General features: G+C 40.3%; 1 protein-coding gene across 6 annotated transcripts in view; it reads right to left on the reverse strand.

Moving 5' to 3' along the window:
• The window catches only part of wwox (WW domain containing oxidoreductase), a 948132-nt gene that overhangs the window by 335717 nt on the left and 584611 nt on the right, over nucleotides 1-27804 (reverse strand). Inside the window, exon 9 of one of the 6 annotated variants that reach the window (XM_087995715.1) lies at nucleotides 19012-19476. The exons of the other annotated variants lie outside the window; for them this stretch is intronic. Within the exon in view, the coding sequence (XP_087851841.1) occupies nucleotides 19453-19476 (24 nt within the window). The 3' untranslated portion in view covers nucleotides 19012-19452. Of the gene's footprint in view, nucleotides 1-19011; nucleotides 19477-27804 lie in introns of those variants that run through there. 6 annotated transcript variants of the gene reach the window in all.

Here is a 27804-nt window from a genome sequence, read left to right on the forward strand (position 1 = left end):
CAGAGTGTACTGGAAAATTGAAAATATGTAACATTTGGCTGTGAAATAGACACCTGAGTTTGAATAAGATGTTGGAGCAGAAGCAGGCCATACAGTCCATTAAGTCTGCCCTGCCATTAAATAACATCATAGCTGATTTCAGAATCCTCAATTCCACCTTGCTGCTCTTATTGATAAAAAGTCTGTCTTTAAAAATCTGTCCCAGTTTAGTAAATTGAGTAATTCACCATTGTGCTTCGGAAATGTGGCAGTGAATTTGTGCTGAAAACTCCTACGAACAGCAAAGAAATAATTGCCAGATGATTTGTTTTGGTAAGGGTTGAGGGCTAAATATTGGCCAGAACATTGGGAGGTCTGTTCTGCTCATACTAACCAACGGAAAAGGAACGAGTAGAGAGTAATCGCCTATTTCTTTGAAACTACACATTGATGGAAATCACATCGCAGCATTACCCTTACATGAAGTTCTGTTGAAAATAATTTCTGTGCCCTGTTCCACTATGTGAATAAATCATCACTAAACACATCCATAAAATTCAGGTTCCTTTATGTTAAGTTGCACTTAGTTGTGAAAAAGGCCTATCCAGTGAAATATCAGGTGAGGGTTTCAAACACATTTTTAATTAGATGGCACATACGATAAATTATAAAATATATCTTTGAACTTAATGATTATTACCACTTCTTTTGTATTATTTGGATTAAAGTATCTTGTTCTACTATTATATTGTCATCTAACTCAGATAATGATCCTTCTAATTACAGAAGCTGGCTTAGCTGTTCATCCTCATGTGTTTTAATTGCAGACGGCAGAAAGAGATGCTTGCCACCAATTTCAAAAGGTGTTGAGATGTGCTCTATATGGTCATGCAGAAAATGAGGGAGGAAGAGGCAGAAATAAAAACCTAAAATTCATCAAGGAGGAAACTGCCAACATTTCCAAGAGGATAGAGAGAACATCGGAGTAATTGGGCAGAAAAGAAACATAGAAACCTAAAGAAACCTGTCATAAATATTCAGGAACAGTGAGATCACCTTGTCCCTATGTCATACACCATTTGTAGTATGTACAAATACATGTGCATACACATTAACAATGACACACATATGTAACCTTCTAGACAAATACTGAACGATAGCTCTCAATCCTGGTCAGCTGTGTCTGGAAAAGTAAAAGTCATTTTGATAATATATTAGAGGAGCAGAAATTTATGAAATCAAAGCAGTGTTGCACATACAGGTTTGAATTTACCACCTACTTTCTCCAAAGCTTAGACAATGACTGATTGGAAGATTAAACCCTTCAGAAGCACAGCCTGCAGCTTAGATGAATGTGCGTCCTGGCAGACATCTCAAAGATTTTGAAAGACATGGAACCAGAACTATTCTGTGTGGAAAATAACTTCAACATCAAAATACAGTGTAGCGAAAGACTGCAGAATATAATGATCATATAACATCTGCAAGCTATCGTTTTCTAAGTTTCTTAAGGATGGCAAAATGAATATACAGTCAAGACACCCGATTTGAAGCACTTTAAATTCTTTAATTCTATTTATAATAGTTGCGATGAAGCAAAAATCCTATTTTTGCAGTTTTATATGATGCAAAGATAATGTACATTCATAAAGTACATTATCACAACAGAAAGACATCAGAGCGCTATCTGATTGAGGATTTCAAACCGGAAAGAAGTGTCCAATGACTTTCAAAATATTATTTCTGCAAAATGTCATCAACACAGCTAGTGCACTCAACACTGAACTGTAGCTTGTAAGGCTGAGGACAAGGTGCTGGAAGGTGGGGTCAGAATTTTATTTCAGCATATGCAAACACGATGGGCTGAATGGCCTCTCTCATTGCAGTAACTTCTCTGTGTATCCAGTGTGGAACACTACAAATCTGCTGCTAAGGTGACTGAGTAAACTATCAAGTGTTTCTGTTTTTGAGATACCTGTACTTGAATAAAGTCAAATACTGGATCTTTGGTATCTGCAGGGAATTGCCATTCGGCATGCTGGACAATATTTGTCTCTCAAGTAACATCAATAAAAGAGATCAGATCAATTGTTGTTTGTGGAAACATGCTGTGTGCACATTGGGCTACCATGTTTCCTACATTATAACAGTGACTGCACTTCAAAAGTGCTTTGTTGGCTCTAAGTGAGACTGCTAGGAGAAAGTGAGGACTGCAGATGCTGGAGATCAGAGCTGAAAATGTGTTTCTGGAAAAGTGCAGCAGGTCAGGCAGCATCCAAGGAGCAGGAGAATCGACGTTTCGGGCATGAGCCCTTCTTCAGGAATGAGGAAAGTGTGCCAAGCGGGCGAAGATAAAAGGTAGGGAGGAGGGACTTGGGAAGGGGCGTTGGCAATGCGATAGGTGGAAGGAGGTTAAGGTGAGGGTGATAGGCCGGAGTGGGGGGTGGGGGCGGAGAGGTCAGGAAGAAGATTGCAGGTTAGGAAGGTGGTGCTGAGTTCGAGGGTTGGGACTGAGACAAGGTGGGGGGGAGGGAAAATGAGGAAACTGGAGAAGTCTGAGTTCATCCCTTGTGGTCGGAGGGTTCCTAGGCGGAAGATGAGGCGCTCTTCCTCCAGCCGTCATGTTGCTATGGTCTGGCGATGAAGGAGTCCAAGGGCCTGCATGTCCTTGGTGGGTGGGAGGGGGAGTTGAAGTGTTGAGCCATGGGGTGGTTGGGTTGGTCAGTCCGGGTGTCCCTCGAACTCAGCACCACCTTCCTAACCTGCAATCTTCTTCCTGACTTCTCCGCGCCCACCCCCACTCCGGCCTATCACCCTCACCTTAACCTCCTTCCACCTATTGCATTTCCAACGCCCCTCCCCCAAGTCCCTCCTCCCTACCTTTTATCTTCGCCTGCTTGGCACACTTTCCTCATTCCTGAAGAAGGGCTCATGCCCGAAACGTCGATTCTCCTGCTGCGCTTTACCAGCAACACATTTTCAGCTCTAAGTGAAACTGCACATGTAGTACTGTGTCAAGCTTTGCTTTCCTTCCTTACGGAGGTACACATTTGCATTAGAAGCAGTTCAGAATAGGTTAACTCGTCTAATCCCTGGGATGAGAGGTTTGTATTATGAGGATAGGTTCAACCTATACTTATCGGAGTTTAGAAGAATGAGCAGATCTTACTGAAACATATACGATTCTACAGAAGCTTTAATAGAATGGATGCTGCGAGGATGCTGTCCCTTGTTGGGCAATCTAAACTAAGAGGCACAGATTACGAAATATGGTCCCCCATTTCAGATGGAGATGAAGAGGAAACCCTTCTTTGAGAAAGTTAGGAATTGTTTTCTCCAGCAAGCAATGGAGACTTTGCCATTGAATATATTTAAGACTGAACAAGATAGATTTTTGAATGACAAAACTGGCAAGAAATACAGGATGCAAGCAAGAACGACAATCAACTTAATCATGATTTTTTTGACTTGCGGAGCAGGTTCATGGGGTCAAATAGCCAACTCCAACGTACTCTATGTCCTTATGTGAAGCTCTTTGCGACATTGTGAGGTTCTGAAATGCACTACATCAATTCAAACCTTTCTTTCTTTGATTGTCCAAGGTTATGACAGAAGAGACGAGTAGAATACGTTGAATACTTTTCATTTAAACGCACACTGCACACAATATTTCAATTCACTTCTGCCCCAGTCTCTTTCTTATACATTGGACAAAGAGGAATTTCTTTCCTTCCTTCTGAAGACCCGCCACACCCCACTCCCTTGTCCTAACTGCTCCCTATGTGATTCAGTGTCCAACTTTATTTGGTATCACCCCTATGAAGGGTGTCAGGGTATTTTACTACATTAAGGGTGTTACATGAATACAAATTAGTACTGTGCTAAGCTCAGGCCATTCCAAAACCGGGTTTTATTCATCTAACAAATCATTCCTTCTTCAGCACCTGATCATGAGCCTTGTTCTTTTTTTTTTGCAATGTTAAAGGTGCTGAATAAATGCTAAATGAAGTGGAAAAAAAACCTGCTGATTTGTCAAACATTGCCCGAGCAGAGCACTTTCAGCAATTTTGTTTTAGTTCGATCTCAATGTAAGTTGTTGTTGCAGTGACCTCTAACAGCATTCAATACATAGCAAGCCTACGATTTGTTACACAGCAGTGGGGAGCAAAATATTAATTCTTATTTATGACTGGCACATCTTGCTGCAGAGTCAGCTTTTCCACAAAGAAATGTTTCTTTTCTCTCACAGATTTTTCATTACAAAATAAACTAATTTCAACGCAAAATACCTGCTACCAGTAAACCACACTGTTGTGTGAAGCACACTTCTGTCTTTGCTGGTAGGCATTCTCTATGCCAACGGTTTTTTTTAGGCAACTATTTTGGGCGCCAAACTGTTCATGCTCTGTATTTGTTACTAAGAATACTTCGCTCCAGAGAGAAACTAAATGATTAAGACTTGGTGATGATCCAGAAAAAATAACCATTCCAACAGCAAAATTAAAGTGAGCTCTCACAGCATGTTTCTAAACGACCGGGGCGCACCCACACCCAGCTGTAACGGTCTAGCATGTATCTCAACACTCAGCCCATTAAAAACAAAATTTAAGAGAAATATAAGATCTCTGGGTGTAGGTAAAAAAAATCACCACATTTCATATGTTAAGCAGCTGCCCTGCTGTTTGTCAGTCCATCCCAATCCATTTACTGATCTAGGCCAAGGTTCGACCCACAATTATAGTTAAAATCTATTGAAGTCGAAAAAAATAAAGTGAATTCTAAATATCAGCTCAGACTATACAGAAGATTTTGTTTAATTTCACTGCTGCTATTTAAGTTTTAGCACATTAGAGTGAAAATTAATACAAAAGAGACTTGCATTATACAAAATATCTGTCCATAACTTTGATGAGTGACCATGTTGCAATCTACTTAACAGAAAACTAGTTACAATGGGCAGTCCGGCCATCAAGAGCCGTTTTACAAAGGGAGATTTCCACGTCGACATTACACATAATTTAAGAGGACAGCTTGCTACTAGGACTAATTGATGTCAGGAAGTTCTGCCATATCACCTATTATTAAACACAACCATGGTGTAAGGATCCAGTGTCAAACAGAGTCTCACGGTTAACATCCATTGGAAGCCATGAACGTGCAATCAACTATTTTGGAAACTTACAAGCAGAATGCATTTAAAAACAAATTATTATAAAGAATTCTCATTAACTTTAATATTACTTTGTTATATGTGTCATTCAGTCAGTTGAAGACTTTGAATAGGTGGGGTTAAAAAGGAAGTGCAGCTGATACCAGGAGAACTGACTTGGAGGAGTTACTGAACTCAACAGTGCGAAGGAGCGGAATTAACATGTATCATTGACGTGACACAATCACTGAAGCACCCCTGCTTAATGATTGTAGCTCTATTTATATTAATGCAGCTCTCTCACACTACGTGCTTCAGTAACTCATCCGAGCTGTTCTCCCTTATGATGTTGGCAGCTATAACGTCTTTTAATTTTTTTTTTGTAAAAATGCACTGAAAAGAAAGAAAGCTGTTAAAGATTAGTGTTTTGAAGTGGGCAGAATTTTCTTTCAGAAAAGGTGTACCAGTCACCCTCATTAACGATTGGAACTTTTTCTATCCTTTTTCATTTTCTCTCCCATATCCTTACATTTTTACACCATCATTTTAATAAAAATCTAACCTTATAAACGTCTCTGCATTATCGACTAAAACAACTAATCTATTCAAGGTTAGTATATATAGGCATTATAACATTTTTACAATTACTAAGTTAACTTGCCACCTTTGAATCAGAGGGCATCAATCTAATTATGGGCTCCACCAAAGCCACTCCAAACTTTGTCTGAAATGATAGTCAGATAGATCTGTAGAGTGACTTGTTGTTGCAATTTCCTCACCCTCCTCAACAGTGTGGAACTGCCTGACATCTCATTGCGCCACTCCCCCTCCCCCTCCTCAACATATAAATAGCTAACAGTTAAGAAACCAGTGCTGTCTGAAGGAAAAACATTTGTTCATATTATGCCTCGTCATCATCCCAAATCACCCTGGAAAGTCACACAAACTATCACAAGGTGCACAACGCCAATGTTTTGCCGCTGTGGTTGAAGGAAGAATGTTACCAAGGTCGCGAATAGAACTGTTCTGACAGAAGGGCCATTGACATCAAAAGTTAACTGAGTTTCTCTCTTCACAGACTCCTCCACACTTGCTGAGCGTTTCCAACATTTTCTGTTTTAATTTCAGTTAGGAATATAAAGATTTACCAAATGTATGAAATTAGGAGCATGACTAGCCATTTGATTGCTCCAGTCTGCTCTGCCATTGAAGTATGGTTGATATGTGGCCTCAGCTCCACTTTCCTGCTTATCTCTGATACCTCTTGTCTCTCTTGTTAGTCGAGAATCTATTGATCTCTGCCTTAAAAATATTCAATGTCCCTATCTCCACCATGTGAAAAATTAACGCAGTTTCTCTCTTCACAGACTGCACCAGACTTGCTGGACGTTTCCAGCATTTTCTGTTTTTATTTCAGAAACAAATATAAGAATTTATGAAACATATGAAATTAGGAGCACACTCTGGGGAGGAGAGTTCCACTGACTCTTGACACACTGAGAGAAAAGACGTCTCCTCACTTCGGTCGTAAGTGGATGATCCTTTATTTCTAAACTGTGTCCCATCTCTTCAACAAGGGCAACAGTCTTTTTCCAGCAGCTATCATGTTATAACTGAGACAGAAAGAGTGCACTGTTGGTTCGTTCTATTATTTGGTGGCTCATAACATTAAATAAAAATTACTTTCCCAGTTTTGAGATGACCAATTAAATTCCTTATCTATGTCAGGTATTTTGTTTTTTAAAAAAATGATCTATCAACTAAGTTTCTTAATAAACAAACTTTATAGTTTATCATCAAAACAATGAAGATGCAATAATTGCTTTACATAGTTGGTAATCCAGAAGTTAATTTTTCCACTTCAAACCTTGAGTCCTCCACGAAATATAAAATATGAATAATTTTTGTAACACCCCTTGGGATTTTCTATGTTTCAAATTTTGTGCATCTCTCCTATTTTGTTTCTGCTGAAGAATGTTTGAGTTATTTTGAGAAGGGCATGGCTCCTGAGCAGGGAGATGGAAACATGATTTAACATTTCATCTGAAGAGGGATATTTCTGACTGTGCATCACTCCCTCATGCTATGCTGAATTGCCAAACCTGATTGCGCACTTAATGTTCTGCTGTGAGGCTTGAATGCACAAACTCTGACCGGGACTGACTGTACTGGGTGTGAAATGGGTCGGACAGTGAGCAGGTGTCCATCCATGAAGCAGCATGAGTGATATTAGATCATACGTTGTCTTGTTTTCAGAAGGCTTTTTTTTTAATTTAAAAAGAACTGCAATAGTCAGGGTGAAAGAACAGCAGAGATTCCAAACAGGGTCACAAAACGAATCAGTCTTCCTGTCAACATTACTTGTCTCGGCAAGTAAGAAAATAAAATACCAGTTAATTCATCTGGACAATGAAACAGTATGTGCACACAATTAAGAAAGGTTTGCATTTCAGGAAGTTTGGTAACCCTGTGGAGATGGGTTTAAGGTAATGACAAAAGAGGCAGGGGAGAGATGAAGATAACTTTTTTGTCAACGTAGAGATTTATGATGATCTGGAGTGCAGTGTCGAAAAGGGTGGTAGAAGCAAACTTAGTTACAATGTTAAAGTGTGAATTAGTTTTCTGCTTGATAAGGAAATGCAGGGAAAGGGCTGGGGATTAGAATTCCTTGATCAATTCAAACAATCAGCATAGGCATGACAGGCAAATGTCCTCCAAGACATTTGGTGAGTTTATGAAAACGTTCCTTTCCTAACAGCATAGTGGGTCTACCAACAGCTCAAGGAGTGCAGCAATTCAAGAAGGTCACAGTCACCTTTTCCAGGGCTAACATGGAGGGACAATCAATACACCTTCAAGTCAGTGACACCAACATACCAGGAACGAAAACATTGAGAGCCTTTTACAGGGCATCCTGGTGCTTGCCATCATCATAACTTAGACCTCAGCCAGGCAGTAGGTAGGGAGCATAAGCCAATCGGATGGTCAACAGCTAAGTGGCCCCAACAGTGCCAGGTGAGTACAGTGGCCACCATTGGGATTACAGGCAGTTCCAGTTGAGATCATGACAGCTGACCTCAGGGTTTAAACTGGGGAAGGCATGGACGAGGTGCTGGCGATATTGTCAGGGGTCAACAAGGCAGGTCCTGGCAATGGGGTGAGACAGACGAAGGAGCTGGATTTGGATGCTGAGTGTGGCATGTGGATTTGGGGAGGGTAGAGGGGAAATGTGATCTTTGGGGGGAGGGTGGACATATCTCCAATTAGGAACTGGGCTGGGGGAGCTGGGAGGGGATGAGGGTGCTATCAGTTCCAAGATGGACTGGATGGAAAGCTTGCCTTAGAACACCAGTTCTGTGACCAAAAGTCAACATAAGGAAATGAAAATGTAAAAGATTTTTCTAGCTCCCACCTCCCTCTGCCTCTCATACCCAATGCTAAATCAATGGATATTGGCCTCCTAAAGATCTCCACCCACCTCACATAGCCCCTCATAACAGCTGTGCTACCTTACGCCCATCTGTCCATTCCAAGCATTATCCTGCTCACGTTAACAATCGCAAATGGTACTCCAGCCCCTTCAAAAGAAAGAGGTCGATCCGTGACCTCACTCCCAAAGGATTCCAGAGGATCTCCCTGAAGGTGCCCAGCGAAGAATCCCTGATCCTCACGCCAAGGTTTCCTGGGATCATATCCACTGTTCTTCAAAACGGACAATGGCTCTCTGAAAGAAATGCACCAACCACAGACCTACCTTTACCTGGCCTAATTGCCACAATCCGGGTTCCATGCACCAAGAATCCCTGAGCCTCTGCAACTTACGCATGTGAAAGCCAAGGCCTGCACCCAAATCTGCCACACAATGTTGGGTTCTGGAACAGGACTTGGGATTTTGGACATCTTCTGACATTTTTGCCATTGGAGAGTAGGTCCTTGTCATGGCAAAAATCTGAGGCTCATGGCAATTAACAACTAAAGCACCACGAGAGTTCATAAGGTGACAGGTTCCAGCAGTATTGCTCTTGAAGGCCTTGTATATTCACCCTATTGTCAGGAGATATTCAACTGGAAATAACAAAACCCAGGATTACTTTAACCTGTTACTTTCCCATCAGTGTATTGAAGCTGTGCGGTGACTTTCAGAACACTGAACTATTCATAAATAGTGTACACAAATTTCATTACAAATGTTGCGTCTGCACAGTTGGGGCTGCATGCTGGGCTCACAGCTTTCATTATTCGTTAAAAGTGTGGTGCCGAAAAAGCACAGCAGGTCAGGCAGCATCCGAGGAATAGGAGAGTTGACGCTTCGAGCATAAGCCCTTTATCAGAAATGTGCTTTCATTAACCCTCTTGGCACCAGAAAGTTCCTTCAGATTCTGTGGCAGCAGCACCAGAACAAAAACAGCAATTTTCTTTTCATAGAATCCCTACAGTGTGGAAACAGGACATTCGGCCCAACATGTCCACACCCACCCTCCGAACAGTAACCCACCAAGACCCATTCCTCCATTATTCGACATCTACTCCCTGACTAATGCACCTAAGCTACACATCCCTGAAGACTATGGGCAATTTAGTATGGCCGATCCACTCTAACCTGCACATCTTTGGACTGTGGGAGGAAACTGGAGCATCCGGAGGAAACCCATGCAGATATGGGGAGAATGTGCAAACTCCACACAGACAGTCGCCCAAGGCAGGAATCGAACCTGGGTCTCTGGCGCTGTGAGGCAGCAGTGCTAACCACTGAACCACTGCTCTGCCATGCCGTATTTCTTTGACATGCCAACTCGGGCTGACAAATTATTCACTATTCGTTTACTGTAACCAAATTCTCATTTGGTTTGCTTCCTCTGGCATCATTTGACCTGTGCGTCTTCATCCAAGTGGCTTGTACTCACGTGTGCTCATGGTTGAGGTTTGGGCATATCATTAGACCATAGGCAACAATGCAGCCAAACCCAAAACTAGCCCTGTGCATAAACAGTCGTGACACTACCATCCCCTTTTCCCAAATCAGCTGTTATAGGATTAAACTTGGAGTCTCTTCAGTCTCAATGGCCATTCAATGGATAAATGCATTGAGGTGTTGAACATACTGCTCTTAATTTCATTTGCTGAACACACTTTTGCACTCTGTTTGCATATGAAATATGCTCAATTAAGGAAAAAAAAGTCCTTCTCCTTTGTAACAGAATTGTTATTGCAGGGCTGAAGGGAGCTAAAGGTACAAGGGTTAAAATAATAATACAATGGGCTGCATTAAACTGCAGGGCTGAGGATTTAAACCTTTAACTTTTGTTCAGAAATGATAATACAGCTACATGTATCAAATTAGCTCACTTTGCTGAATAAGTTGAACTGTACGGGCACAGTAATGCAATGTTGGTATAATGTATCTGAGTGTCAAGGCCAGGCGATTACAGAATCAAAGGAGCCTGTCATCATCATGGGTTCCTTCCTGTGTATTTTTTGCTGCCCTGCCATCCATTTTATCAAAAATTAATAAATGATAAGACTGTCTTTTTTCCGCACCCCACACCCACCAACGTCTCCAGCTGGCTTTGAACAGGTGGTTCTTATTGTCCTTAGCTTCTTTCATTCTCTCTCTCTCTCTCATTCATCAGGACAAGAGTCAAAGTCACAGAACAAACAGTTTGTAATGAGTTTGCAATGGCCCATCTAACTGAAATTGAGGGCAAAGGAGCACCAGGCGAGCACACTGTCAGGCTCCTAGATTTATTGTTGGGTTGCTTAGTGCTTTCATTGGAAGGGAGTGTGAGGGGTGTTGGGATGGGGGAGGGAGGCACACACGCACACACAAACACACACGGAGGCAGGTAGCGCATTCATTCACGACATAAACACCAGGCCTTGAAAAGCCCAAAGCCTTCGGAATTGTTAATCCGTACATGGCACAGGCCAGGCAATTAAGCAAGGCTGATTGTAACTTCTTCAGGAACATGAGACATTTACACCAAGCTCTGGCGCATTGCTGAAGGGGAATTATTTTTCAGAATGGAAGTCGTAGTTTCGCGCATCCCCAGCTTTGATCTCTTTTGTTGTTGTCCAATTGTTATTCTTTTTAGTGGGAATTGAATAACAACGCTGTGCATTCCAGATGCCTTGACTTACTTGGTTCACAGCATTTTGTGGGTACTGCCTTTGTAACGTGGGTGAGGAGGCAATGGGCTTCACTGAGATAACATACTTGCCAAGTAGCAGTGCCTGGCTCTCCCCAGTTCAACCTACATAAAAGGACACTGCCTAATCTGTATTCAGTTATGACATTGTACAGATCTGATATGGAACATTAGGTACTAACTCTTCGAGTAGACTGGTGTCCTTCAGTTTACATTATTTGATGTTAATAAAAAAACAATTACATACAGCATAATTTGTCATTGTGAAAGCTTTCTTTTCTCCCAAGTTAATTTAAATCCATTTACTTACAATTAATTACCATTAATTAGAGAGACATCAGTGTTTTTGAAACGTAGATCTATTTACTGCAGAGTCCATCTCTGTGGTTGGAATGCTGACTGAGGGTGCACTGCAAGATCTTTTTTACGCAGAACAGTAATTTATCCTATTTTCACATTTGCTGGTTCAAATAAAATAAAAATTATAAATCAATAAATGGCTTAATATCTTTGTAAAATTCTGATAACATTATGAAAGGCTTTATTTGTTTTGAAAAAGCTGTACTTGTACCATTTTGCTCTTTTTGAGTGTGACTTTCTAAACAAAATATTAGTGCTTGCTATTCAGGATATTAGTAGTTTAAATCCGTATAGTTACACAGCTTTTCTTTCACGTTTTTTAAATGAGACTCTTTATATATTAAAGCAAGGTTGTTTAAATAGAACACTGCCATATGGACTGAAAACTAAATGAATTGTTTCTACAATTCAGAATATTATTTTTAAACCGAAAATGAATGAGCCTGAGTCTTAAACCAATAAAATGCACCAGCACTGAAGTAGATATGTTTCCTAAGAATAAAGTGCTGTATATTTCACCACAATTACATTGTTTTGTATCTGAAGAGTTTAAAATAGATAATGTGATGAAAGCACAGACTGGAGCTTGTTTTAGAAGCAAGTATGGTTTTTCTCATCATCTTCCCCCACATTTTCCGTTTGTATCTTGAGCACAGTTTGCAATCACTGCAGAATTTTGTGGTTTTTGTCAAATCCAAACCTAAAAGAAAGAATGACAGATGGCATACTACAGAATCAGTGCACAGATTTATTCTACCCCATTACTAATTTTTAACCACTTTCCCTACTTTTCACAACAGTGGCTACACCTCAAAAGGACTTGACTGATGTGCATCTTGGACCATAAGGTATGTAAACATGTATATCTTTTAGTGAGTCTTGAGAAGATTTGTATATCTTTTTTTGTTGCCTTTACTTATAAGAGCAGCAGATAACATTCTGGGGATCTGGGGTAGAATCCCATCATGGCACTTAAGAATCTAATGATGACCATGAATCCATTGTGTATTGTCAGAAGAATCCATCTAGTTCACTAATGTCCTTTAGGGAAGGAAACTGCCATCCTTACCCAGTCTGGCCCACGTATGACTCTGCACCCACCGCAATGTGGTTGACTCTTAACTACCCTCTGGGCAATTTGGAATGGGCAATAAATACTGATAGCCAGTGATGCCTTCATCCTGTGAGTGAATGAATAAATAAATAAATAAAAATTCACTACCCTTGCCCATCTAGTGGCTGTGGGTTTGGAAAATGCAAAGAAATGCTGCATTGGTGAAGACTCCACTGTGTCCAGAATCTATTGCCAGAAACAGAAATGTTGGAGTTTTCCATATTTGCAGAAGGAGATGAGTGGCTTTTTGAGAATCCCCTCCCTGAGACTGGATTGGCCTCAGCATACACATCTTCATACAGCTGACACAAAACGCCTCTACAGAACAATGGAGACCACTTCCAAAGAAGTAGTTTTGTTTTCTTTAAAAGAAAATTACTCATCAGTATGTTGGACAGGGCTGGAGTGCTCCTCTTTACAAAATGGTACTCCTAAGTATTACTGCTGCTCTTTTACCAATCACTTCCTGGGAAGCAGGTGCCTACCTTTATTCATCATGGAATCAGCACACTGCCTCTGGACCCGATTGGTCTCCATGTCCCCAGAAGCAATACGCCTTTACTATGGTGAGGTCTGGGCATCCAGATGATATGCCGTATGTTAGCACATCACAATCTTATCAGATCTTATTGAATGACAGAACAGGGACTGAATGACCTAAGTCTGCTCATTTATGCAAAACTCAGCATGACCCCCATTTCCTGAAGAAGGGCTTATGCCCGAAACGTCGATTCTCCTGCTCCTTGGATGCTGCCTGACCTGCTGCGCTTTTCCAGCAACACATTTTCAGCTATGACCCCCATTTACAAACATACAAGCACTCCCCAACTTAGGAAAGCTCACACTTACGAGTGCAATCTAACACAGGGATGTAATCTTAAAAGACCAGACTTATAAACATTTCCTGGACTTATGAACAGCTGCTTTATGTTATCCTGCATTTAGTTCCTACATGTGTACAAATCGACTTGCGAACAGACTCCAGTGTGGAAACTGTTCGCAACCCTGGGATTGCCTGTAATATTGTCAGTAGAAATAATCCAAGTCTCCAAAATATTTAATGCCTATTGCACGAACTGGGCTTAACATAGGGGTAAGGACAATAAGTTTGAAATGAAACAGCGCTTAATGAGTAAATACACTGCACAAATTAGAAGCAAGGCCAGAGAGTGTGTTGTTCCATTATGAATTCCTTCCTTACTCCTCCTACTTAAACAGTAAAACCACTGGAATGGGTGTACTCCCTTTTCCAAACCTCCATGTATGTTACCCATCAAAATAGTGATGGACAGAATCTCCATCACTCCCTTTCTAATAATGAATATGTGCACTACTTCTGTTTATTGCAACTGGATGTTACTATCCGTCACGAGCTATGTTGTGGTAGATGGCATAGATGGTGTGTATCATATTGTAAAAGTGTCACTGTCACCTCTGTAAATATATTCATCTGAAGACCTGTTTATAAATAAGGGATGTGGGAATGGAGTTTTTGGAAAGAGTGTAATTTCTTCTTGAGTGGGGCATCACAAAACAACAATTATCTTCTGGATTTCATTTCACTAATGTTTCGAATGGAGACATCCTCCAACAATGCAAAATATACAATCGATCTTATCTATCAAACGTACAAGAAATAAGCAGCACTTCTCCTTCTGAATGACAATGCAACTCAGCCTCCAATTTTCTGCCAATATGATGGGGTTGACTCAACTTATCAACAGTCCTATTAAATATTCCAATAGCTATTCTTAACACCAGTAGCAAAAGAAATAATGAGAGAAAACTGCATTGATTCAGAAAAGCAGCTGCTTCAAGCCCTGCCAGACCAGATATGATACCCTTCCTCCTTCCAAATATTGCGTTATTCAGTGTCAAATGCAGAGGACATGAAGCACCAAAGCAGACACGAACACAAGTCGACTTTCAACAGTTATCTGTGTTGCTCAGATAAAGAGTCTTTTGAGTTGACTTTACCACAGAGCCGCACTCCCATTTACTCATCTGCCTGTCTTTCACCAGACAGCCACATCCCTGTTGTAACAGGAAATGAGCCAGCACCAGGTTTAGAACAAGTGAGCTCAGAAGGTTAATCGCTTGTTATTTTACTTTCCGGCTCCAGTAATGTCAGGTGCCTCTCAGAATTCTGCACTGAATTTCAACTTGCCATCAGAAAAATGCTTATAATGAGAATGAAACGATTAAGGAAAATGAAACTAGAGGCACAAGGAAAAGAAAACTTTTTTATTTTGTTTTTATCCATTTCTAGTGACAATAGAGTGAAATAAACAACTTTTGAAAGCATGAAATCCATTTCATTCTTGTTTTGAGGTACAGAATTAAATTTATCACATTGCTTATACTTCTAATGCACATTACAGAATAGAAAGGATAAAATGTAGGTATTCTCAGAATACTTCTTCGTTCTTTCTTTGATTACAGGGTATCTGACATTTTATATATTTTCCTTCATACTGAACTGGCGAGTTGAATGAAATGTTTGAATTGTTATGCTTGATAAGCAAGAGAAATTAAAAGCATCCAATTTAAATCATTACTTGGTCTCTTTCTCATATATTTATTGAGTTGATCTTTTGGATACTTGGATGAGAATTAACACCCCAAATAGTGGGAAGCAAGGGTTTCAGAATAATGACAATGAGAGCTTATACTCAGGATATCGTGCTTCTTCATCCAACAAATGCACAGATCAGTCGCCTCTTAACATGGGAAAACAGTCAATCCACCAGAGTTCCTCATGAAATGGCAGGTAATCACTGACATATTTTGTAATTTCTAGGTTAGATTTGCAGCATTTGCACCTTGGACTTTGATCTGAGCTGTGCATCGACTTAAACTCTAAGCTGCCGTTTTCTACACTTGTAAAATTCTGTCCTGATAGCTAGCATTCAGCAAATGATTTACTGTCACTGCTGTAAATCCACACTGCGTCAAACAGTCTCTGAACAAAAATCATGCTATCCTGAAAATACAATGGCAGCACAGAAACTCAATCTGGTCATTTAAACAAGCTGGCTGCCAGCTGGAAATAGAAAATGGCACTGGAGTAAAAATTAAATAATTGTTGATAACAACTCACCAACTCTGTGGATAAGAGATCACATTGGTTTCTATATGGCATTATGATAATTAGCCTCATTGAGTTAGCATTTTAAATCATGATAAAGACAGATAGAAGATGGAGGATTGGTAAGGCATTTATCTGGTGAGATCTGTAGTTTAGGGCAAGTTTTAATTGACCTGAGAGTTTTAACAGTGTAATCTTGGATGCCCATTCTCTGGGCCTCGATTTGAAATATTTCTGTGCTCACTTTATATCTGTTTAGACAGATTTCACTTACATTTCCATCAGGGTGCTATGTCCTTGATATACAATTTTCTCTCTGAATTTATGCCTGTAGCAGCATAAATTCTGCATGAAAACAGACTCAACGTTGCTTTGCAAGAGATCTGAATAAGCTGTCTGCCTCTGCATGCAAGGAGTGGTGCACAGCTTTGCAAAAGCTCAAGAGAGGAATATGACAGAAAAATGGGATAAGATAGAAGCTCCAACACAGTTGTGAACTGCAGAATCCGTCCAACAATTAGTCATATTGACGTTTATTTTATTTTGGCAAAAGCAAATGCTTGACAATGTCCCAACATTTGTGCAGTTGCTAATGGCCCTGTTATAATCAACTCTTAGCTTCACATAAAGCTGCAATTGAGCCAGCTGTGGAATCCCGAACACTTTCCACTCATTCACAATCCTGGTTTATTTTTCCCCTAAGAATTAAATGCTGTCCTGTTATCTAGCTTTAGAGTGAGATTGAAAATGACAGCAGTAACTTATAAGATCTGATAGCACATTTAAAACAAGGTTGTAGGATAATACATTAAAAATTTTGTCTTGTTTAAATTGTGGACTTCTACCTTGCATTTTTAAATGGTGTAGAAAATGAAGAGTTGATACTTCCGAGTCGCATTTTGTACTTTGTGTAAAAATGTCGGTATCGATGTGTGCTCAACCTTTTCCCTTTCTTTTGTTTCTAATCCTTTGTGATTGTGGAAGTTTGGGCAACTAAAGCAAACAGGATTTGCATCATTATGTGTCTATTGGGGAAGAGGGCCAAAAAAAAACACATAATTATGAATTAGTTGCCTTATATTTGGCACATAAGCAATTAAGGGAGCTGAAAGCTATTGAAATTATGTGCTAGAACAACTTCAAGGCTGGCAGAAGTGCAACCATTAGATTTTTAGTTGTATAACAAGACTAAATACTAACTTATAGCTTCAAATTTTGGATAGGCACAACACATAGCAATGTCCATAGACACCATTAATGCCCTTTTTGGTGTGAAACAATGGCTCAGACTTTTCACTTGGTGGCAAAGGATTAGAATTTGCCAAAGTCTCTCTGATGGTAGGGGCTGGTCAGCAGAGATTTCCCCTAAGCCAGGACCTTTCCCAACACTGCACACCCTAAAATCTATTTGTGATACCTGGGAACTGAGGCATGCAGCATATAAACCAGCATAAAGCAGAAAATTTAAATTAGTTTAAATAATAGATAGGAAGATTGGATATGAAAATTGGATTAAAGGAAAGGACTAATTTACAGACAAAGTACCAAAGGTATATTGTATTAAAAATCCCCAACACTAACATCCTTTTGAGTCCACGTGATAAAATTACTTTTTTTCAAGCCAGAGAAGTTGTTCAGTTGTAATTATCACTTATTATGCCATTACACATTCACTTGTCCTTAAAAAGAAGCCAAGTATTTTCAGTTCAGGCCTATGCAATAATTTCAATGTCAAGTCTATCAGCAATAACTGTACCAATGCACTCTATGGAGGAGCACAGAATCTCTGAGATTAACCTCAGAATTACATTGTTTAACTGCATACATACATAACTTCCATAAACTGCTGTCAAATTTCCATCTTTATAGTGGTTATTATTTGCAGTATTCACATGAAAAATTCCAGGGCCTTATTCTGACCTTTTGCTAACCTTCTTTTGTCTGATATACATATCCTACTGAAGGAGAACAAAGCCTGAAACATTTTTGCTCTTCCCACATAATCCTGCCACAGAATTTTGATGTCGTCCATGGGATAGTCATTTGTGGTTATTCTATCATAATGAACTTTTTTTCTCCATATTCAAAAGTTTACTGATTCTATTCACCACAGTTGACATGATCAGTTATTTTACTAAAATTATTAATCTGCCTGATTTAATTAAAAACATCCATATTCACCATATAATTTTTTTTTTTCTTTAGCATTACTTATATCTTTTTTGCAAGGTTTGTGAAGGTTTGTAGCTCAGCTTGAGATTTAGGGTGTAGGTTTGCTCGCTGAGCTGTAGGTTTGATAGGCAGACATTTCATTACCTGGCTAGGTAACATCATCAGTGGTGACCTCCAAGTGAAGCGAAGCTGTTGTCTCCTGCTTTCTATTTATATGTTTGTTCTGGATGGGGTTCCTGGGTTTGTGGTGATGGAAACAGGAAATGACATCACCACAAACCCCAGGAACCCCATCCAGGACAAACATATAAATAGAAAGCAGGAGACAACAGATTCACTTCACTTGGAGGTCGCCACTGATGATGTTACCTAGTCAGGTAATGAAACGTCTGGATATCAAACCTACAGCTCAGCGAGCAAACCTACACCCTATTACTTATATCGCCTCAACTACCTTTTCCATTGTCAATGTTCTCCCTCTCTCCCTTCTTGAAGGCAATGACTCAAATCACAAATTGCTGCTGTCAGACCTTATACATTTCCCAAAATGGTCAAACTTGCCTTGTGACCATTGACAGCTATTTGACCTTGAAGAGCATCACTTATTTTTATTCATGAGGTTTTAGGTGGTGGTGAGATTTTTTTTGAACCACTGCAATGCATCCGGTGTTAGGTCCACTCGGTTCTGGAGTAGAGTGGTGCTGAAAAAGCACAGCAGTTCAGGCAGCATCCGAGGAGCAGTAAAATTGACGTTTCAATCTCAGGGAGTCCCTCTCCCGCTGTAACTCCCAGGTCATTTCCACTGCCCTGACTCTATGCTACTTTCTCCCCACCTCCACCCTCCTCTCATTTATCTCTCCACCCTTCAGGCATTCTGCCAGTATTCCTGATGAAGGGCTTTTGCCTGAAACGTCGATTTTACTGCTCCTCGGATGCTGCCTGAACTGCTGTGCTTTTCCAGCACCTCTCTACTCCAGAATCTGGTTTCCAGCATCTGCAGTCATTGTTTTTACCGTAGATCCACCCGGGTATGGAAAAGGCTCAGCGATAAAGCTCCAGGCTTGGAGGTGAAAATGTGGGTTTAGATATTCCCACGTATCTGCTGCCCTAGTCCTACTAAGATGATGGAGGCCATGGGTTTGGAAGATGCTGTTGAATGTGGCAGGGTTTCTCATAGATGGTGCACACTGCTGCAACTATGTCCCAGTGTTGGATGAAGTCTGAAGACTGTCTCTCTGATGCTGGAGACCTCGATAGGAGGCTGAGATGGGATCTTGGCATTTCAAGCTGGAGACTTGTAAATTTTTCAAGCTTTTTCTTTTGCAGTGATGAGCTAGGTACGTCCGTCATTCAGGATGAGGATATTTGTGAAGCTTCCTCATTCAGTGAGTTGGTAAACTGCTCACCACCATTCACCATTATGGTAGGATGGCAGAGCTTAGGTCTACTCCATTGGTTGTGGACAATCCTGTAGGGGAGAGAAGAGGAAAGAAAAATCATCTTCCTCTTTTGGATTTATACTCAATGGACATTTAGATATCAGCTGATGATTGGATCTGACTTTGATGATATTCCTCTATTGTTGAATAGCCTGTTGAGAATCATTGAAAACGTTCCTTTATGAAGGCTAGCCCCTTGGGCAAAGTACTACATAAACGAACTTCACCCTTGTCAGTGTCCTCAGAAGAAAGAAGATGAATATGGGGTGGGGTGGAGTGTGTGCAAAAAGGAGAGAGAGGGTTTTACTTAACCAGGCAAATAAGAAAAATTTTCAGCTGTCTCTGTCCTTCTAAATCTTAAACTACTTCGAAGCAAAATAAACAGCAGCAATTTTTTCTTGTGTGGTGCAGGGCCATTCAAATATTACAGCTGGCAGTAAGCGTTGGATGAAATTTTCAACATAACTGCATGTGCGTGTTGTTGGGACTGACAACCAGAAAAGGAACAGATGCAACACTTACTGGTCCCTGCTGAGTTCAGAAGTGAAATGAAATGAAAACAAACATACGTTCCTATTCTATTTTCATTACACCAAGCTGACTGCTCTTTGAATCAGCCAAGTTGACTCCCAAAGTGGTATTTTAATTTCAGGATGATACAAGTCTTTTTTCATTTCTACCCCAGTAAAATTCTAAAAACACATTTTGTGCAATTTCTTTTTAATGTGCATCTTGTTCACCTGGTTTCAATTTTGCCATAATGATTTTATTTGCCATCAAATAATTCGGCTCGTATGGTATATTGGTAGTGTCTCTACCTCTGGGTCAGGAGGCCTAGGGTTATGTCACACCTGCACCAGAGGTTTGTCATAACATATCTGAACATGTTGATTAAATAAAACCAAATAATTACTGGATTTCCCACCTACATGACTGAACGCTGTATACAAAAGCCTGACCATTCCACCACCTGGTCAGGCTTTTGGACACAGCAACCCCCTGACCTTTCCACCATGGTGAATGTCATGTTGCATCCACTATATCAATAAAGTTTTCTTATCTCATGTACCAATACTCAAAGCTGTATTTGCAGTACCCAAGCCTACTTGCTGCACTGCTTAGTTGTTGGTGATATAGATTGCCTAACAATGTCACCAGAAACTGGTCAAAAGCCAAGGCATTGACACCAGTATTGGGACGAGTACCATATATACTCGAGTAATAGTTGATCTTATTTAAAGTTCAACCCCCTATTTTTGGCTAAATAACCTGGAATTTTCCACATATCTCATGTAAAAGCTGTCCCCTAGTTCTTTACTGATAATAGATCAACGTTAATGAGTCAGTGTGCTGGCCGTCACACCCTGTTTCAGCTTTCCAGTCTGCCGATTGTTCCACTCCACTCCCAATCCTCCAGTCCCCTGGCTGCTGTGTTCCGAACCGGGTTTTCAGAATTACAATAACTCATTTTCTTTTCCTCTATTTGTTTAGAGATCAATTGGGCTTCTGCTAATGATATGGTATGAATTTTGATGGGCATGAATGTCAGCCCCTCAAAAGTAGTATCCATGTAATAGTCGACCCCAAAAATTTAACCTTAAAAAATAGTCAAAAAAATTTGACTATTACTCAAGTACATATGGTTGCAATTTTAATAGACTGAAGGGCAGAACATGGCAGAGAGAGATCAGTTGGAGTAAGTGGTCATCGGTGTAAAACATAAGGAGAAATTTAGGGATAGGGGTAGGCCATCCAGACCCTCAAAGCAGTTCTGCCATTCAATGTGATCACGGCTAATCTGTGGTCTAATTCCAGCCTTTGGTTCCTATCCCATAATACCTTTGCTTTACCGGTCTCAGATTTACATTTTGCAACCTATGTAGAAATATGGTCAAGGTAAGGCAGACGAAACAAAGACATCATTATCGCATGAGAGCCACTCATAGTAAATGATGAGATTAGATTAGATTTTTATTGTCATGTATACTTGAATACAGAAATACAGGAGTACAGTGAAAAGTGCATAAAGTCACCATTCCCAGTGTTATCTTAGTCACAAGAGACCTAGATACAAAATCTTATGTACAAGGTAAAAACAAAAGAGATAAACACTAAACATTACAGTTTGGATCATAAGACCATAAGACATAGGAGCAGAAATTAGGCCAATCAGCCCATCAATTCTGCTCCACCATTCAATCATGCCGATTTGTCCAAGTTTGTTCCTTCCTTTGCTGGTTTTGATCTTTCCTGTTCTTTCATCTTTCTATCTGTATTCACTTTATTTTGCTTGTTTTCTCTTTTCCACTTCTTCTGCTCATTTTGTTTTCTCTCATTTTCCTCTTGTTTATTTGGCGAACAGTGCAGGTACAGCTAGTGACAGAAATGGGCTATTGTCCATACAAGATTGATTCAGAAGGGGAGGTGTAGAATAAAGGGATATGAATATGCTAATGCTGTTGATACCACCCTGACATCCGGAATAGGCAGAAACAGGGAATGGAGCAGGAAAGAAAGACTACATTTGAGAACTGCATTCAGTAATGTGTAAAAAAGAATTCAAGGTACAATAGATAGAGTGAGAGAGCTTTAATCTAGGATAAGGACCAACTGGATACTCAAAACATTAAGCCTATTAAGCCAGTGCAGTGTCGGAAAGTATAAATGTAGACATTCAATGCCCTTGAGAACCAAGAGACAATGGAATCCATGAAGGGATAACCAATTGGTTAGAATCTGCAAGAGAAGCATAATCCATAAACTGGGTTACAACTGCCCAAGATATGGTTGTTGCTGAGTTCTCTAAAAGCAGTAAGTAAAGTAAATTGATAATGGAAATTAGGAATATGTGACAGAGCAGTAAACGTTACAAAAGCATTACAGCTGCTTTTTATGGATTTTGCTGCACTGCACTTTGATTACGAAAAGGTTTTAATAAAACACATTAATCAAGTGTAATTTTGTTGTTTCTTTTACAAGCTTTGATACCAATGTCATCAACAGTAACTCTAAAACTGGAGAATCCAGAACCTTTCATCGTCTGTGGAGACCCTCTGTTTACCTCTGCGTCATCAAAATATTTCCAATATTAGTGAAGTGTACTATAAGCTTTGGCGAGAAATGCTAAGGCCTCCAGTTTCTGGTGGGCAGTTCAGTAAGTTTGCAAATAATTCTGTCAAGCTCAGGATCTGGTTTAGGTCGTTCAGGGAAAGCTAATAAGGTGAAGATATATCTTTCAGCCGTCTGTCAATTGTGTCTCAGCTGGATGCACTCTTGCTTCAGAACCACAGTTTATGCTCCACCCCAGACCATGAACAAAAATCAAGGTTGATGCACCAGTACATTACTGAAAAAGTGCTGTCCTAGCAGAGGTGCTGTCCATCAGATGAGACATTAAATGAAGGCACTGTTCACCTCCTCATCTGGCTGTCGAAGATCCCCAGAGCACTGTTGCATCGGAGAGCTGAGGAGTAATTCATAATGTCCCGAAAAATGTCTAACACTCAATCTGCACTACTAAAAAAAAGATTATCTGGTCATTATCAAATTTTGTGCAAATTAGCTGCTGCGCTTACTACAACAGTGACTACATTTCAAAACCAATTCACTGACTATAAAGTGCTTTTTAAATGAAAAGTAGTTTCTAAACATGTGTCCTTTTTTGAAGTCAAAGATGTTTCTGGGTTCATTGCAGAGACAGTCCATCATTACGAAACTAGCCAGGGATTTTTAATGCATTCACACTCTTAGTCAAAGAGGCACAAGGAATAGAAATAAAACACTGGGGCAGTAAGGTGGGGTCATTTGGAATTTGGGTCAAGGCTTGTTGAAGTGAGGAGTAGAGAAACCCTTACATCTGCCTATATTATCCTTGACCTTAAGTTCTCAAACATGGGACAGATGAGTACAAGGAAAATATATTAGAAGGAAATGCACAGAGATCTGGGAATAGCAAAAAAAAAATTCAATCAGTAAATCCATTGGACCAGTAAAAAATTAGTAATAAGCTGTCGTGTTGGGGTAACCAGTTTTCTGTCATCAAACAAAAAGCTGCAATTTCCATCACTCAACGAGAGTCTCTAGTGGCAGAAATTCAATATTGCACGGAGCTTTATTTAGCAGACCCAGACAATTTGTCTAAGGCCACAAGAGTTTTTATGCTATCAGTGTAGTTATGCCAGAATTAAATTTTAAACCTTGTGTCAGAACCAATAAAAATTGGTGCTGTGTTTATCAAACAAATGTAACCTTTTTTTTCCTGCTCTTACTTTTAGGAGAAACAAAACACCCAGCTAGGAAGAAGACGAACAACTGAATTGGTCATCTCCCTGTGCCAGGAATAGTTTCGAAATAAGTTGTGGAAAACTGTCACTTGGAACTCACTGTGTGGAGAAGGCAAAACATATCAACTGCAGCAGCTCCTTGTGACTTCTGATTCAGTTAAAATAAAGCCAAAAGCTGAAAATCCCAGTAATCTATAAGTGGCAGGACAAGCGTTAACTGCTACGGGAGACACTGCATTAAAATAAGGAGCTCATGAGGATGGAAGTGGATGGGACACGTGGAGGGAAAAGTAGAAGCAGCTGTCAATGCTGGGAAAAGGTCAAGAGTAAGATACTTGATCAGTGAGTGTGGCAGATTGTAAACTCATTTAAACATATGGGGCTGCATCCATTTTAAAAAGTGACAAATATTAAATTAGGTCAAATTTTTCAATCCAAATCAGTCACTGTCACTCTGAGTGAGTGACAGTTGTGAGACATAGGGAGAAGTATACAGAAAAAGAAAATGGAAAAAAGATAAAAGTCTCAGTTATACTCCAGCCAGCGAGGAGATCAAGATGCGCAAGGCATAGTCTTCAGAAAATGAGATACAAAAAGTATTAAAAAAAAACAAATAATCAAAACATAATTGCATAATATAAAGAATGTAATGAAGCCGAGTGAGGAATGGAACTATCCCTATCATTGGTTTTATTGATAGAAACATTTACAATAGGATGTTTAGCTTGTTCAATCAATGGCCTCCTCAAATGCCAAAAGCAGAAATTATTGTAGCAGGTCTCAGTGGTCAAGTTGATGTGATGTGACCTATGGTGATCCATGATGCAACCCATGGTGTGACATTCATGGCCACAGATACACTTTGAGTTGTTCCTCAACTTGTAACTACAGAAGCAGGTGGCCTTTAGAGATGCTTCCTAAAGTAAGGAGACCAAAACTGTCCAGAGATCTCACTAAGGCCGTATATAATTGTAAAAATTTCTTTATTATTTTTCTCCAGCCCCTTAGGACAAAAAAAACAAATTTACCAGTGGTTTCTTAACCGCTTGCTGTAATTGTGTGCAATTTTCTGCACTCAATAGACAAGGATACCCAGAACCCTCTGAGTACATACAAAGGCCATCCTCCAGTCACTGAATAAAAAAATCAGCTTTCTTTTTTTTACTGAAGTGGATATCATCACATCTTTGTTATATTTAATTTGTCACATTCTTTCCTAATCAATCACCGGCCTATATTCCTCCGCAGGGTCTTTGTGCCTACTTCACAGGTTATTTTCTCATCTAACTTTATATCACTGGTAAACATAGACACAATAAAGTCAATCCCCTCTCCTCATTAATAGATTGCAATTTGCTGAGCTCCAGATCCTTATGGTACCCTACCAGTTCAAGCTTTATAACTGAAGAATGTTCAATACTTAATAAAAACTGGAGGAACTGTGGAGGCTGTAAATCATGTTCAATACGTTTTCTTTCCCAGATTTTCAGTCCATGAACCAATTCTCAATCCATGTAAGATATTATCCTAAATTCCACAAGCCCAATTTTGCAACAAACTCTTCTCTGTCAACTCTTGGACACTTTACCAAAACTCTGAATATAGCAAATCAACTGGTCGTGCCTAATTACAACCTCAAAAAAATCCAATGCATCAGGCAAACATGGTTTTCCTTTCACCAAGTCATGAGGACTCTTGCCAAAAATATTGTGATCTTCTCAGAGTTTCTTATCCCTAATAAGGAATTTTCCCTGCCACAGGTGCTGGACTGAGTAGCTTATATCCTTGTTTCTCTCTTCCTCCTTTTCTGAACAGCAGGACTATTGATACTATCTTCCAATTCACAAGGACCGATCTAAACCTGAAGTATTCTAAAAGATCAAACCCAATGTATCGACAGATTTTAAAATTTGAGAATGTAAACTGTCAGGTCCAGGGGATCTGTCCAACTAAGTTCCCCACTCTTTCGAGAACTTGGACTTCTCATTACTTTCAGAAGGCTATTATGCCTTTGATCAGAAAGGTGGAATTGAGGAGTTGAACTTTCCTGCCCTGTTTCTGGGTTAGAAGGCATGAGAATCAGGGAAATAAGGGGTGAGCTGTTTCAGAACAGCTACCCAATGCATTCCTATCCCAAACGAACTTTCCCAGGAGGTAGATGGGAATCGGTCCAACAGCTGTTACCCCTCCAACACTCTGAGGTGGGCAGCCATTTCTAATAAATTCATTTATGGGTGGGTGTTGCTGGCAAGGCCAGCAATTATTGTCCATCCCTAATTACCTGGTGGGCACTTAAGAGTCAATAACTATTAGTCTGGAGTCATGTGTAGACCAAACCAGGTAAGGATTTCCTTTTCCTAAAGGACATGAGTGAACCAGATGGGTTTTTACAACAATTGACAATTGAAACATAGAAGATAGGAGCAGGAGGAAACCATTCAGCCCTTCAAGCCTGCTCCACCATTCATTATGATCATAGCTGATCATCCAACTCAATAGCCTAATCCTGCTTTCTCCTCACAACCTTTGGCTCCATTCACCAAAGTGCTATATGTAGCCACCTCTTGGTTTCATGGTCACCATTAGAATAGCTTTTGAATTTCAGTTCTTTTTAAAATTAAGTTAAAATTTCACCATCCTCTGTTCTGAGATTCGAACCCATGACCTCAGAACATTAGCCCGAGGTTCTGGATTACGATCCCAGAGACATTATCTCTATGTCACCACATCCTCATAGCACTGGTTAAGACCTCAATTAAAGGTGATTTGAAGCCTCACCAACATGTTAGTGCAGGGAAGCAGATGCCACTGCCTTTGAAGGCCTTAGCCCAATGGAGCAACTTCCCTGTGGCATTCTGGAGATAATCAGAACCAAACACTCAACAGTGTGTAAAGAGGGCTAGCAACAATTGCAGCTGTAACCAATCCAATGGCAATGTTTCCCTCCCAACTTGTGTCAGTCAAAATGCTGCTCATTTCTTTACCAGGCCAGCAAGGGTCCTTTCAAGTTGAGGTATCGTGACTGGCCCATACCTATCTCAGTAACATGCACTCTTTGGCACAGGCCCCAGAGCTCCCAGCCCTCTCACTGGACCTTCAGCATTGAGAGGTTACCCATCTTCAGGGAAAAAATGCAAACTCAATTGACAGATACTCAGAAAACTGCTCAACGTGTCTCTCTGCCAGTGAGTGAGGGTTTGTAATCTCCACATGGGGAGCACCGAGGCTTCAAAGCCTGTGACTAGAACATTAACTCTGCCTATCTCTTATCATAGAATTATAGTATGATTACAGCACAGGAAGAGGCAATTTAGCCCATTGGGTCCCTGCTAGCTTTTTTTCAGAAGTAATTTGCCAAGTGCTGTTTCATTGTTGTCTTACAGTTTGCTATTATAATTTCTGCTGTCAGCTGCCATAGAATGCACATTTAAATTTGTTAATCTTTTTTATTTGTAGAATTTGTTTTTATTGCTTCTTGCTAGTGCACTCTTACACCCAGCTTTCTCATAATGATTTGGTCAAATCCTCAGGCTTACCACTTTTTTTTGGCAACATTACATTGAAAGCCTGTTCCTTGAATGTAGTGCTGCATTTACAATATTATGTAAACTATGGTAGGACCACTTTTCCCTGGAGGCCTTTTGTTTCTTAAGGGAGTGGACAGGGGATGTGTATTTGCACTAACATTTGCAGACAATATCTAAGATGGTGACAACAGTGTAGGAAGCGTATGGCCTTCAGTGCCAGGCTTATCCTCCTCCTCTGCATTTCCTTTCTTTTTCTTTTCCCTTCACCTTTTCTCAAATGTACCTGATAAAGAGGGCTGTTCAGAAGGAGGTGGCTTCGATGGATTCTGCAGTGGCATCGGTGTGTTCAGAGGCAGCATAGCTAGAGTCAGTCGGTCAGCCTGGAGCGAGACTCTCGCGTCCGCATGGATGGGGCCACTGGCAACAGCATGGCGTGGGCTGGGAAGGCCGGAGTGGATGCTCTCAGATGCATGGCAAGGGCTAGGAATCCCAGGGCAAGACTCTGCTGGTGGTATGTTGTAGCAATGGAGAAGGAAAGGTTGGTCTC

Source organism: Chiloscyllium plagiosum, unplaced genomic scaffold (assembly GCF_037043375.1).
Source record: "Chiloscyllium plagiosum isolate Xiang-an unplaced genomic scaffold, Cpla_swu_hap1 HiC_scaffold_17, whole genome shotgun sequence".
NCBI lineage: Eukaryota > Metazoa > Chordata > Chondrichthyes > Orectolobiformes > Hemiscylliidae > Chiloscyllium > Chiloscyllium plagiosum.